This window comes from Girardinichthys multiradiatus, chromosome 9 (assembly GCF_021462225.1).
Source record: "Girardinichthys multiradiatus isolate DD_20200921_A chromosome 9, DD_fGirMul_XY1, whole genome shotgun sequence".
Classification (NCBI taxonomy): Eukaryota; Metazoa; Chordata; class Actinopteri; order Cyprinodontiformes; family Goodeidae; genus Girardinichthys; species Girardinichthys multiradiatus.
In genome coordinates this window covers 46,956,370-46,971,687 of record NC_061802.1, presented here as the reverse complement: position 1 = coordinate 46,971,687, position 15,318 = coordinate 46,956,370, and the positions used below count along the sequence as shown (strand labels likewise).

At 42.9% G+C, this 15,318-nt stretch overlaps 1 protein-coding gene across 2 annotated transcripts in view; it reads right to left on the bottom strand.

The window, feature by feature from the left end:
• Positions 1-11,808, bottom strand: part of lonp1 (lon peptidase 1, mitochondrial) — a 34,968-nt gene extending 23,160 nt beyond the window's left edge. The window contains exons 1-9 of one of the 2 annotated variants that reach the window (XM_047375117.1): positions 11,234-11,808; positions 9,296-9,384; positions 9,009-9,128; positions 8,731-8,896; positions 3,179-3,292; positions 3,030-3,091; positions 668-797; positions 372-455; positions 214-282 (exon numbers count right to left, since the gene is read on the bottom strand). In XM_047375117.1, the coding sequence (XP_047231073.1) occupies positions 214-282; positions 372-455; positions 668-797; positions 3,030-3,091; positions 3,179-3,292; positions 8,731-8,896; positions 9,009-9,128; positions 9,296-9,384; positions 11,234-11,734 (1,335 nt within the window). In that variant the 5' untranslated portion in view covers positions 11,735-11,808. The remainder of the gene's footprint in view (positions 1-213; positions 283-371; positions 456-667; positions 798-3,029; positions 3,092-3,178; positions 3,293-8,730; positions 8,897-9,008; positions 9,129-9,295; positions 9,385-11,233) is intronic. The other variant, XM_047375116.1, reaches the window with a different exon arrangement.
• Between the last annotated feature and the right edge of the window lie 3,510 nt (positions 11,809-15,318).

Genomic DNA, 15,318 nt, shown 5'->3' with positions numbered 1-15,318 from the left:
GACCAAACTGTCCATGCGCTGCTTTACAGTATTAACTGTCTACAAGTTCCTAAGCACATGAGTTCTGCTGAGCCCGTCTAACTCCGGGGTGAGAACTTGGTTAAAGTTCCCTTTCATCACAGGTGCTGTGTCAGTGCAAGATGAAAGTACAAGCAATCCTGGGAAGGACAGTTCTGTCAGGACTGGACGTTTGAGGGGTTCCTGACCCCGTACCTTCTTGATGATCTTGAGCTGCTCCTGGAGAAGGTACTTTCTGTGGGTCTGTTTGATCTTCTCCTCCACCTGTGATCAAAGTAGAGAAAGTCATGAATACACATAATGAGCTGTGCAAAGGCAGCATAGTGCTAACATGTTTGACCATGACCTCTGACCTCACGACCTAGGCGCTGCTGCAGTTTACTGAGTTCATACTCCTTCTTCAGAAGAGACAAAGCCTTGTAGAGACGCTTTGGGATCTGCAAAAAAATATATATATATTTGATAGTTTTTAAGTTTGACGGTTGTAAAATTCTGCTTTGACAGATTTCTTTAACGTGAATGGAATATTATTCCAAATTTGTCCGTTTTTTACAGTCTCAGCAACGTTTCATTCACTGCTTACTTCTGTTAATCATCACATTTATAGCAACAGTGGAAGCAAACAGGCCAATCAGTGAAAAGTTCATACATTGGTCTCCTCCAGGACATCCTGTAGTTCATGGGACTCTGCTCCTGTCAGCGCTGCACCCATGTCACTCAGGTAGATGGGGTTATCAACCACTCGTTGACCTGCCTGCATCATCTGAAGCACCGACTCTCTGTCAATCACAAACAACTTTCAGAACAACACAATTACCACAAAACACTGTTTTAGTTACATGACTGACTATAGTTATAAAAACACCAACGTCATTCTGATCTAATATGGCAACACCAAAATGCCAGTGCTCTGTAATGCATGTCTTAAAGACCCGATATGGCAACTTAAAGTGGAACTAAACCCCATGTAAAAGAACAACAAATTTTGAAAAATGCCACCAGTGTGGGGTTGAGCCGATGGTGTTAAGCAGCGGTGTGGTTAGGAGGACAAAGGAAAGTGGCAGTACCCCCTCATCATTGGTGGTTAAGAGAGGATTTATGGAGCCCAACTGGCCTGAGCATCATGAATCCCGGTTGCTGACTTAAGGCGCTGACTCGGCGATGTCCAAAGTCGACGCTGCTGCGGCAGTGGAGAAACGTACGGGGTGTGTTGGAGTGAGATGGTTTTACCCTAACGCAGAGACTGTGACATAAGCATGTACCAAGTTGTACAGTTTGAACCAATAGTAAAATTTAACGGCATTAACCACAGTTCAACCCAAATAGGGCAGCACTAAGACGGTTGTAGGACAAATATTGCAGAATTAAACAAGTTTACATGAAATTAAGAAAAATAGCACATTAACATAAAGATAACACCCTTGAGGCCCAGTTTATACATGTCCTGGGCTGTTCCCTGGGCCTCCTCCTGGCGGGACATGCCACATGCCTGGAACACCTCCTGATGGAGGCGTTCAAGAGGCATCCGATACAGATGCCCGTGCACCTCACCCTATCTCTAAGGGAGTGGCCGGCCACCCTAAGGAGGAAGCTCATTCCAGCCGCTTGTATCCAGGATCTCATTCTCTCAGTCACGACCCAAAGTTCATGGTGAGGGTAGGAATGTAGACCGACTGGTAAATCAAAAGCTTCGCTTTTTGGCTCAAATCTCTCTTCACCACAACGGACACAGCATCCTCATTACTGCAGCAGGCGCACCGATTTGTCTGTTGATCTCCCGCTCCATTCTCACACTAGGCTGCAAACCCGCCCCAGTGCATGCTGTAGGTCTTGGCTAGAGGGGGCCAGCAGGACCACGTCATCTGCAAAAAAACAAGAGACAAAATCCACTGGTCCCCAAACCAGACCCTCACTGGCCCTTGGCTGTTCCAAGAAATCCAGTCCATGAAAGTTATGAACAGGACCAGTGACATAGGGCAGCCCTGTCGGAGTCCAACATGCAACAGGAACAGGTCCGACTTAGTGCCAGCAATGCGGACCAAACTCCTGCTCCGCTTGTACAGAGACCGGATGGCCCCCCCAATTCTGTACTATTGGAGGGCAAGAGCACCATGAGGGACACAGCCAAATGCCTTCTCCAGGTCCACAAAACACATGTGGACCAGTTGGACAAACTACCATGAATCCTCGAGCACCCTGTAGAGGGTGTAGAGCTGGTCCAGTGTTCCACGGCCGGGACGAAAACCACACTGCTCCTCCTGAAGCTGGGGTTCGACTACCGGCCGGACTCTCCTCTCCATTACCCTGGCGTAGGCCTTACCAGGGAGGCTGAGGAGTGTGATCCCCTTGTAAATTGAACACACCCTTCACTCCCCCTTATTGTGAAGGGGGACCACCACCCCGGTGTGCCAGTCCAGAGGCACTGACCCCGACCGCCACTCAATGTTGAAGAAGCGTGTCAACCATGACAGCCTCACAACATCTTGAGGTATTTAAGGCGAATCTCATCCACTCTCAAAAGCTTGCCCCTGTGGACCTTTAACCATCACGGTGACCTCAGCCTGGGTGATTAAAGAGTCCAATCCCGAGCCCCGAGGCCTGCCAAGTCTGTCTGGCTTCCTGTTCTTCCAGCTGATCCAACTCGAATGAAACACCACTTGGATTCAGATCGGGGTTTAGTTCCTCTTTAAATGACTTTAACATGAAGAACAATTGAGTGAAAATGCTTGGAACTGCTGCTGGCTAACTGGAAATGATGCAGCACCAGTTTGTGATAGATCAACGATCTTTTACATCCACAACATTCACTGAGGGAACTGGCTTTAAACGGAAATCAACAACGTTTCATGCTATTGGGAAAAGCTGCAACATTACTGCACAATGCCATTAAGACCATATAGTTTTGGTGCACTAAGGAAATATAAAATGCTTTCTGCGGCCAATCCACTGAATACTAGCTGATAGCTACCCCACAGAGAATGAAAGGTTTAGACAGAATTGTCCTGGCTGACCTGTAGAGGGGGTTAAGGGCAATGATGTCTCTGATGGTCTTCACTATTTCAGCAGTCAAAGCCTGCACAACACATAGTTGCAAAGAACCCCTGAGAATATTCAACCATTTTCGATGACATTTCTGCTGTGTGTGATGTGTGTTTGATACCTTGACCTCTTCGGTGACCGTGAACTGTTCATGATGAACGTTATCCACTTCAACCATCAGGATGTTAGGGTAGGGCAAAGGCTGAAACTCTGGACTCAGGTCAGCTTCTGAAACCTGATTAACATACTTCATTTCATCAACACTCATTTACAACTTGAGATTATAGACCCTTCCTTTAACCACCATTCCTCGAGGAGATGACTGCGCTGTGGTACTTTTGCTTCTCCTGGGGTTTGCAGAAAAAGCTAATTGTGGAGATGCAGAATAATCCACATTAAATATAAAATAATTGCTCAGGCCAGTTCTCTGTGGGGTAGCTGTCAGCTACCCCACAGAGGATGAAAGATTTCAACAGCGGTATGGTAAACTCATCTTTATAACGAGCCAAATCGGCATTATCATGTCTTTAAAAAGGGCCAAACTGCTAATGTTAGTGCCCAACGTGCCACTGAAGCACCGGATCTGAAATTTAACAGATTAATTCATGGCCAAATTCGTGAGTATCCAAGATAGAACTTGAAGCTCTACAAGACAATCAAATTGTGAGGTAGGTTGTAATTTAAAATGATGACGGTTGCTCCTGGATCAGCAACTTCCTCACCAACAAGACCCAGGTGGTGAGGATAGGGAAACTCGCATCTGCCCCACTGCTCCTCAGCACCGGCACGCCACAGGGTTGCGTGCCGGTGCTGAGGAGCCCTCTTCACACACCAGTGCTCTGTTATTTACGAAACAAACATGGTTGTGAAGTTTGCAGACGACACTACTGTGGAGGGTCTCATATCAAACAATGCTGAGACCCACTACAGGTCCACAACCTGACTAAGACTACGTTCACACTGCAGCTTGAAGTGACCCAAATCCGATTTTGTTGCACTTTTGCAACCTGTATCAAAACTTTTCCTGACAGTCTGAATGACACAGATCCAATTTTTTCAAATGCGGCCCAAGCCACTTGGATATGTGGTCCTAAATCCGATACGTATCTGATCTTTTCAAATGCGACCTGTGTCTGTACGGCCAGGTCACATTCATCCGACCTGTACGTCATTGATACTCGACAAACGTGACTATTCTGGGTCCTGCTATGCAGAAGCGGGAAGAAAAACAACAACCGTGGTGGAGGTGGCTCACTTTCTTTTTGATCTTCTTAAAAATATTGCGTTATTAATGTGCTGGCTCCGGTTGGAAAACAACTTACAGTCCAACATTTCCATCCATATTTACTTCCGCAAACACTAAGCATGCTTGCTACATGTGATGTCATTGCGTCCTCTACTGCGCATGCGAGACACTTAAGTTGTATGAATGCAGTTCACACAGGAGATCACTACCAATCATATATATTTGGAAATGTGAACGACCATGCAAAACAAATCGAATTTCTCAAAAAAAAAAAAAAGGGCCACAATTGAAGGGATCCTGTGCTTCAGTGTGGTATGGGAGCTGCACGGCAAAGGAGGGAAAGGACGGGTGGTAAGGACAGCACAGGGGATTGTGGGATGTCATCCACTGAATCCGGACTCGATTTATGCTGCATGAGTCCAGAAAAGGGACAGACACATTGCTACAGACCACATCCACCGGGGCAATGCACTGTTTGTTCCACTTGTGTCAGGAAAACGATTTAATAACATCACATCAAAAACAAATGGACTCAGAAACAGTTTATTTCCTAAAGCTGTGATGGTGATTGTCCTCCTGCAGGAAGTCACTAAACATCCCTGATGACAATCCAACAAACTACCAGCCCATCTCGGACTGTTTCAGCACAAGCTGCACTTTACATAAATATTCAATGCCACATTCTATGTACATATTTTCTTTTTTTCAATAAGTGTTTTTACATTTTTTAAGTGTCTATAACCTATATGTGTATCTTTTGAGCCGGGTCTCAGCTAAATTTCATTATGGTGACATAATCACAACACAGAATCTTGAATCCACAAAAGACAGTACAAAGTTGAAAGTTATAGAACCCAAATGGGACGGGGTTAAAAATAAATATACACAAAGTGGTGCTGTGCTGTTTGTAAAAGAACTTGTATCATTTTTGAGCGAATGTGATGCTAAAGTGAGCCAGACATTATTTAAGCAGTGATAAGAGGGATCAATCCTGGCCCTAAACTCCCTGATATTTTTGGGATAGAGACCGATTTGACATTTCCACAGTTAAAGACAATACCGAAAGGACACTGCAGAGAAGATGACATCTGATTTGCACCAAAAACAGATCAATATTTCCCAGGACACAAAAGATTCTGCTCAAGACATATTTAGGGCCACTGAGCTTAAAAAACAGACTCCTGTATGCATCCAAGGGCAAATAAGCAGAACACTACACTGTGGGTGTAACCCATGTTGCTAAATTAAAAAAATATACAGGTCCTTCTCAAAATATTAGCATATTGTGATAAAGTTCATTATTTTCCATAATGTCATGATGAAAATTTAACATTCATATATTTTAGATTCATTGCACACTAACTAAAATATTTCAGGTCTTTTATTGTCTTAATACAGATGATTTTGGCATACAGCTCATGAAAACCCAAAATTCCTATCTCACAAAATTAGCATATTTCATCCGACCAATAAAAGAAAAGTGTTTTTAATACAAACAACGTCAACCTTCAAATAATCATGTACAGTTATGCACTCAATACTTGGTCGGGAATCCTTTTGCAGAAATGACTGCTTCAATGCGGCGTGGCATGGAGGCAATCAGCCTGTGGCACTGCTGAGGTCTTATGGAGGCCCAGGATGCTTCGATAGCGGCCTTTAGCTCATACAGAGTGTTGGGTCTTGAGTCTCTCAACGTTCTCTTCACAATATCCCACAGATTCTCTATGGGGTTCAGGTCAGGAGAGTTGGCAGGCCAATTGAGCACAGTGATACAATGGTCAGTAAACCATTTACCAGTGGTTTTGGCACTGTGAGCAGGTGCCAGGTCGTGCTGAAAAATGAAATCTTCATCTCCATAAAGCTTTTCAGCAGATGGAAGCATGAAGTGCTCCAAAATCTCCTGATAGCTAGCTGCATTGACCCTGCCCTTGATAAAACACAGTGGACCAACACCAGCAGCTGACACGGCACCCCAGACCATCACTGACTGTGGGTACTTGACACTGGACTTCTGGCATTTTGGCATTTCCTTCTCCCCAGTGTTCCTCCAGACTCTGGCACCTTGATTTCCGAATGACATGCAGAATTTGCTTTCATCCGAAAAAAGTACTTTGGACCACTGAGCAACAGTCCAGTGCTGCTTCTCTGTAGCCCAGGTCAGGCGCTTCTGCTGCTGTTTCTGGTTCAAAAGTGGCTTGACCTGGGGAATGCGGCACCTGTAGCCCATTTCCTGCACACGCCTGTGCACGGTGGCTCTGGATGTTTCTACTCCAGACTCAGTCCACTGGTTCCGCAGGTCCCCCAAGGTCTGGGCCTGGTTCCTCAGGGTCCGGTCACCTCTTCTCGTTGTGCAGCGTTTTCTGCCACACTTTTTCCTTCCCACAGACTTCCCATTGAGGTGCCTTGATACAGCACTCTGGGAACAGCCTATTCGTTCAGAAATTTCTTTCTGTGTCTTACCCTCTTGCTTGAGGGTGTCAATAGTGGCCTTCTGGACAGCAGTCAGGTCGGCAGTCTTACCCATGATTGGGGTTTTGAGTGATGAACCAGGCTGGGAGTTTTAAAGGCCTCAGGAATCTTTTGCAGGTGTTTAGAGTTAACTCGTTGATTCAGATGATTAGGTTCATAGCTCGTTTAGAGACCCTTTTAATGATATGCTAATTTTGTGAGATAGAAATTTTGGGTTTTCATGAGCTGTATGCCAAAATCATCCGTATTAACACAATAAAAGACCTGAAATATTTCAGTTAGTGTGCAATGAATCTAAAATATATGAATGTTAAATTTTCATCATTACATTATGGAAAATAATGAACTTTATCACAATATGCTAATATTTTGAGAAGGACCTGTATATATTTCTAAAACAACTAAGATTACTTGATCAGAAAACCCTTCCTCTGATTGGTCATGTCCGCTTGGCGGAAAAACCACGTAATCAGCTGGCAGGAGGGCCTTGCTGTTCCGTTCTGGTGTCTATTCCTGCTGTGGCTGCTGAATAAAGACTGGCGTTCCAAGCTATCCAAGTTCCATCGATCACTCTGCGAATTTACTTAAGCTGTTTAAAATCTTTTGATTGCGGCGCTGCTTGAAGGATTCTTTTCTAACTTGAAGTTTAATTTAACCCTATTAAGTAAACTGCACTTGAATAACGTGCACTTTGATTGGTTTGTAGGAGTGTGCTTTTGCATTTGGCTACCAATCCTCAATGATTTTGGTTTGTTTATTGTATTTTTGAATAGTTGTGATGTGTTAATAACAAGTAGCAATTCTGAACACGACGGCGCAGTTACATGAACAAGAATTGAATGAATAATCCTATGGGATACTGTTTTAAAAGACCAATATTAATACTTTTCTAGTTATTTAGAAAGTGCCTTTTCAAAATGTATACCAGTAAACGGATTTATGAATGAATGAATGAAATTGAACCGTTTTTTGATTATGGTTCTGGCCCTTCACAGGTCAGGTTTTTTTGTTACCTCCGAATAAGGACTGTACAGATGGCGAGCTGGTAGGATCTTTTTCTTGGATTTTCTTTTGCTATATTTCTATTCCTGATTGGATTATTACCTGGAAGGATTAAACTTAACTCTTGAGAAAAAGGATCAAGAGGAGATAAACCTTGAACTGCATGGAACATGCTCTGAACATTAAATGGATGAACTGTTGAACTGCTTAACTAAAGCTCTGAACTTGAGTATATAATTTTGAGTGTATATTTACTTTCTTCCCTTGTTAAGATTAATATATTCTTGAATTTTTTCCCCTCATTCTTTTGTCTGTGGTCATTATTCACATTCATCGGGCTCCAAAAAAGAACTATTCTTCTGCATTCCAGTCAGTTGTGTTACGTTGCAATGCTTTTTCAACATAGTCCACATAAATTTATTAGAAATTATAACAAATAACGGATTTAATGCATGTTGCTTGGACATGGTAAAAACAAAGTTTCTGGGATCTGTACAGGACTGCTAAATGATAACACAAAGTTCTAGATCAAGACACTTCTCAACAACCTGGATGTGACTGATGAAATGCTGATAGAGCAACTTAATGAAGCTGTCAACCTCGAGACAGAACATCTAAACAAGTAAAATCTCAAAAACGTTGTGTGCCACCTGAAATGCACACCTTTGTGAAAGAACTGAGAAAAGAGGTTGCAGAAGTAAAGCAGATGGTACTCCCTTCCCTGAATAGTTGCAGTATGGACGTTCGGATCTTCACCTGTCAGTCATTATTTATGGCCCTCCTCATACATACTGAAGACAACCCAAGAAGCTTTACAGCAGATCCCATCATCCACAAAGTGGGCATAGAGGGTGCAATCCAGTTTAGACAAGTGATTTTTTTTTTCCAGATAGTATTTTTTGCTTGAAATGTTTATTGCCAATTTAGTGACAAGTAAATAACAACACTGTACCGACCTTGTTCTCAAGCTGCTCTGTCAGGGAGGCTGACTGGTCCTTACGGTTGCGTTTAGATTTGCGTCTTGGCACAGACTTGACCTGGGACTCAGGTTCAGACTCTGACCATTCAGGGGATGCTGATACCTCCTCAGCCTCAACCTCCAGTTGATTTGTTATACGGATCCTGAAGAACCAAAGTACAAACTTAGCAGAGATGTACACATTGAAAACAGTTCCTATAGTGACTAGACTTTTGTTGTCAAGTTTTGGATCATATCAGAAGATGCGGTTCTAACCTGCGGTGGCCCATGACAATCATCCTAAGCTTATCTCCTAAATCCTGCATCTCATGGATCTGAACAAAAGTCCCCGTGGAATAGATGGAGTCCAGGGACTCCACTACATCTGACTCATTACTGGAAGACACAAAGATAGTTATTTAACAAACTCACTTGTGGGTGGCAACTTTCAACTGTGCTTATTTGATTACATCTAACAAAGACATGTTTTAGCAGTTAGCACTGATCTAAAACACAAATAAGGTGAAAAATAAAAGCATTTCTGAAGCAGAAAACTGACTTACTTATCATCCTTCTTCATAAAGACTCCAGCATAAGGCTGAGCAAGACGCACCTTTCTCCTCAACAGATCCATCAGCGCCTTGTTCTTTACCTAGCAGCACACAAAGGAAGAACACAGCTGAAAACATCTGATCTGTGATCCACTAAAAGGTCAGAGCTTGGGTTAAACTATTAAGTAGCTGTCATCTTTCATAACATTTTGCAGATAACGTAGCTTGGTGCATTTAACCAGTCATTTCTGGTTGCAGCTCTGTTTAGCCTGGGATGGATCCATTCACCCATTTCCTGCACCTAATTAGTGGGCTATAAAGACCTGAAGCATAACATCTTAGAAGACAGAGGTACAGGTGCCACAGGACATCAGTCCCTCCCAAAGCAATGAAACAATATTTCAGATGCTTTCCTCTCCAACACGCTGGAATCAAATGACTGAATTCCCTCCTCAGCATCATTCATTCAGCTCTTCAGAGGTCTGGTAACGATACATTCATGTAGTTCAGGTTAGCTGCAAAACCTGAAGCTTGCAGGATAGTACCTCTCCAGGACCGGATGCGGGGACCCCTGCTCTAGTAGTTGTTTCTTTTTTTCTATTAATGTAGTACAGTGTGTCCCTAAATCTTTCACAATATTTGGCATTAAATCAAGCAAAATTTGTTTCAATGGTTGTCCAGAAAAAAATTCTAAAGGTTTTGACATGCAAAGTTCTGGTATTGAGACATTGGGTGGGTGTACACATGAAAAGTTTGTAGACAAAACATCATAATCACCTACAGCTAAGTTGAGAATCACAGAACCCGTTTTTAGGGTAGAAAACTTAAACCCTGGCATTTATGGCGATGGTACTCTGATATATCATCTAAACGACATTCTAGCAGCGGTTCTTCCACAGTCTGCATTTATGCCGATGTCACTGAAAACCTTGACAAGGGCAGTCTCGGTACTGTAGTGAGCATGGAAACCTAACAGGATGATGTCAAAGAAGCTGTTCATTGTTAAGAAGGTATTTAACAACCAGTTGTTTAAATAATGTAACATCAATTATCCTGAATGTTGGTAGGTTGATTTTACTGGAAGGTTATAGATGAACAGTCATTTTGTCTTTCACCGACTCACCGCAGAAATGTTTTCTTCATCATCTGTAATAAATGCCTATATGGAAGATTGGTCATAAGCTTCTTTTTACTTCTATGTGATCAAACTGTAAATGAATCTCACCTTTTAGGATCTCAGCAGCTGAATGTTTGAGGAACCCACTACATTCCCCCAGTATAAGACAAGTTCACCTTTATTATCATTGCAGATTGTGTAATGCAACATAGATTTAAGAGAACAGAACCAAGTGCACTGGGCAACTGACCACTGACACTTAATGTTTAAAGTCATCCATTTTCAGGTAAATCACAAACTTGCCCTATTGATGAACAGGACAATTCTCACCAAACAGTTTGAATGGGAAGCTGTAAAATTATTGTTTCATATCAGAAGCTTTTAAAGTTCTTAGAGAGATTTCCGACACATTTTACAGTCGGGCAGATAAACTAATCAGTTGAAACATTATGTGTTAAATTCTGTTGATGATCACCAGGACACTAAACCACATAGAATTTACTACTTTATATAATGAACTTCCCAGCAGGAGTTCCCATTGTGGGCACTGTGAAAAAAAAACATTCCACTAATTCCAGGAATCTAACTTCCACATTTATGCAAATACAGAAAAACTAAAGAAACAACTGATCTGTCAGACTAACTGATTGTTAGAAGACAGAAACAGTAGGCATTTTTTAGTGTCCGAGAAGCTGAAGTCTTCAACTCATGAACATTAACTAGTAAAGTGACAGAGAAAACAGGGGCGTGACCCCACCCGGGTCCTCCTCCACCCCCCACCCGGCCAGTAACCTTGGAGCCAGTGGAAACACGTAACTTTACATCATCCTCACCTCGATGATCTTAATGAAACGAGGGAACACCGGGTTCCTGCTCACAGCAATCAGCGGCACATTAGGAAACACCTCCGGAATCATCATGGGGGTGAGAGCCGTCATCTGGGCTTCTCCGTAAGGAGCTTCTCCATCTCCTCCTGGCTCATCTCCCCCAGAAGCCGCGCTCTCTCCGCCGCCCTCTCCGGAGAAGCCTGATCCACTGGCCCGGTTACCAAACAGTCGAGCTTGTGCGTTTCGTCCACAGGTGGACTTTGAGAGAGCGCTTTGAACAAGGGGTACGGCCGTGACCCGCACCCAGCGGTGGAGGGGCGTCAGCCTGCAGCCCGCGGTTGTCGGCGTGCTGACGCCTGAACCAAGGCTGCTGAAGCGCGATGATGGCTGGAGGTGGCCGGTTGCCTCGGTCAGATACGGAACCACTCCGTGTCTGGACAGGTTTCCGAGCAGAGACAGATTTCTGTGGAGCCACCTAACACCACCAATGTTCAAGCAGGCTGCCATGTTTCTCTGGAGGATTTTACAACAGCACGTGACACACTGACCGCCAATTTCCGTCAATGGTTAATGACGTAGTATCGTGGCGACTTTCTTCTTCTTCTGTATATTGGCGGGTGGTAAACCAGATTAAACGCGAATTACCGCCACATGCTCAATTGGAGTATGAAATTAGAGATTAGGCAGAAAAAAAACGGAAAGCTATTTTTAGGCTGGTTTGTACGGCGCCCGGGAACTAACATGGGGGAAAAAATATATAGCGTGGGCACGTAATATTAATTTGTGGCCGCGAAATATATATAATGTGCGCACATTCTAATTCGTTACCACAATGTACTTATTTGTGACCACAACATAGGTATTTTATAAATGTTTCTATACATTGCACTTTCTAAACATATGGAGGAACAAAACAACAGGATGGACGGGGATAGTCTGTTGGGGTTTTGTTTTAGGCTGGGGATGATACAGACAGATTCTAAAAAGCCTGGCATTGCAAGGAATATATAAATACAGAAAAACAATATAAAGTAGACGCTAAAAATAATTTGCTTACTTCGTTCTCACGAAGTACTGATTCGAAGTGCTGAACGAAGTAAGATGCACTCTGTAACAGTGCATCTTACTTCGTGGGAAGGAATTAATATTTTGTGCGCACGTTACATATATTTCGTGGACACAAAGTACTTTTCCGTGCGCACAACTAAGTATTTTGTTGGTACAAATTAATATTTCGTGCGCACGCTATCCTCCCCTCAGCTCTCGCCGTAGATTTGTACGGAAACCTCTTTCCAACACTCTGGCGTAACAAATGTGTTTCTCTGAGATAGCTTGAATCGGTTCCCTGGCTCGGGTCCTTTAAGGAGGTGGCCCAGACAAGTTTTTATTTTAAAACAAAAACAGAAATATATATTCTTTTGCGGAGGAAGTTTTAAAAAGTATCACAAAATATTCAGACAGTATAAAGAGATACAAATGAAATAAAAGCATTTTTGGAATAGCATACATACACAGAGGCTTCAACAAAAGAAGATAAATTCGTTTAAGCACAAATAATTTAAAATGGAAAACATAATAATTTTTAAAAAATCCAAAAAAGAAAAAAAACACTTGCATAACTATCAAAGTGGGGCTTTATTATCACAAATATGAACAATATATTCTTTACAAATCTTTTCTGCAATCTTACTTGACATTTTCTTTAGGGATGAGAAAAAAGCAAATAAAATCCGTTTTTAAACAGGCTAAATGCTTGTTTTCTTCTCCATTTACTACAACATACAGTACAGACCAAAGGTTTGGACACACCTTTTCATTCAAAGAGTTTTCTTTATTTTCATGACTATGAATATTGTAGCTTCACACTGAAGGCACCAAAACTATGAATTAACACATGTGGAATTATATACTGAACAGAAATGTGTGAAACAACTGAAAATATGTCTTATATTCTAGGTTCTTCAAAGTAGCCACCTTTTGCTTTGATTACTGCTCCACACACTCTTGGCATTCTGTTGATGAGCTTCAAGAGGTAGTCACCTGAAATGGTTTTCCAACAGTCTTGAAGGAGTTCCCAGAGATGCTTAGCACTTGTTGGCCCTTTTGCCTTCACTCTGCGGTCCAGCTGACCCCAAACCATCTCGATTGGGTTCAGGTCCGGTGACTGTGGAGTTCCAGGTCATCTGGCGCAGCACCCCATCACTCTCCTTCTTGGTCAAATAGCCCTTACACAGCCTGGAGGTGTGTTTGGGGTCATTGTCCTGTTGAAAAATAAATGATGGCCCAACTAAATGCAAACCGGATGGAATAGCATGCCGCTGCAAGATGCTGTGGTAGCCATGCTGGTTCAATATGCCTTCAATTTTGAATAAATCACCAACAGTGACAGTGTCACCAGCAAAGCACCCCACACCATCACACCTCCTCCTCCATGCTTCACGGTGGGAACCAGGCATGTAGAGTCCATGTGTTCACCTCTTCTGCACCGCACAAAGACACGGTGGTTGGAACCAAAGATCTCAAACTTAGACTCATCAGACCAAAGCACAGATTTCCACTGGTCTCATGTCCATTCTCTGTGTTTTTTTAGCCCAAACAAGTCTCTTCTGCTTGTTGCCTGTCCTCACCAGTGGTTCCCTAGCAGCTATTTTACCATGAAGGTCTGATTCACATGGTCTCCTCTTAACAGTTGTTCTAGAGATGTGTCTGCTGCTAGAACTCTGTGTGGCATTGACCTGTTCTCTAATCTGAGCTGCTGTTAACCTGCGATTTCTGAGGCTGGTGACTCGGATGAACTTATTGTCTGCAGCAGAGGTGACTCGTGGTCTTCCTTTCCTGGGGCGGTCCTCATGTGAGCCAGTTTCTTTGTAGCGCTTGATGGTTTTTGCGACTGCACTTGGGGACACTTTCAAACTTTTCCCAATTGTTCGGACTGACTGACCTCCATTTCTTAAAGTAATGATGGCCACTCGTTTTTCTTTACTTAGCAGCTTTTTTCTTGCCATAATACAAATTGTGACAGTCTATTCAGTAGGATTTTCAGCTGTGTACTGTATCCACCTCCTGCACAACACAACTGATGGTCCCAACCCCATTTATAAGGCTTGAAATCCCACTTATTAAACCTGACAGGGCACACCTGTGAAGTGAAAACCATTTCAGGTGACTACCTCTTGAAGCTCATCAACAAAATGCCAAGAGTGTGCGTAGCAGTAATCAAAGCAAAAGGTGGCTACTTTGAAGAACCTAGAATATAAGACATGTTTTCAGTTGTTTCACACTTTTTTGTTCAGTATATAATTCCACATGTGTTAATTCATAGTTATCTCAGAATTCATAGTTAATTCATTCATGATACTACAATATTCATAGTCATGAAAATAAAGAAAACTCTTTGAATGAGATGTGTCCAAACTTTTGGTCTGTACTATATATAGATAGATAGATCTATCTCTCAGAAGTCTGAAGTGTGATAAATACTACTCTGTCACTTGCACATCGCAGATTCAATGCTGCTTCATTAAGAACTTCACTCTATGAAGCTATGACCATAGTCAATAGTTGCCCTTTGACTGTGGACAACCTTAACAACCCTGACAGCTTAGAACCACTTACCCCTAACCACTTGCTCCACATGAAATCCAGTACTTCACTGCTTCCACCTGTTGTCGTTCTGAAGGAGGACCTCTATGGAACAAAGAGATGGTGTCAGTTTTTGGCAGAGCAGTTCTGGTGCAGGTGGAGGCAAGAGTATCTGCACAGCCTCATTGCCAGGCAGCGCTGGCACTCACCCAAAAGAAATCTTAAAGTAGGTGATGTTGTGTTGGACATTGATTAACTTTTCCCAGATGTGAGTGGAAACTTGCCAGAGTCTTGGTTATTAGTGTTGGACCACTTGTCTGCTGAATATTGGACCATTTTGCACGTTGCTGGACGCCACTATGCCTTTCCAATGTCATCGGCCATTTTGTACCGCAGGATAGTCTGTCCTACAAAACCCAGCAGCCACTGCGGCTGATATGACGGGGCCGTCCCAGGTGTGACGTCACAGGCGGTGATAAAGGAAGGCGAACGTTTGAAAAAAGCGCTTT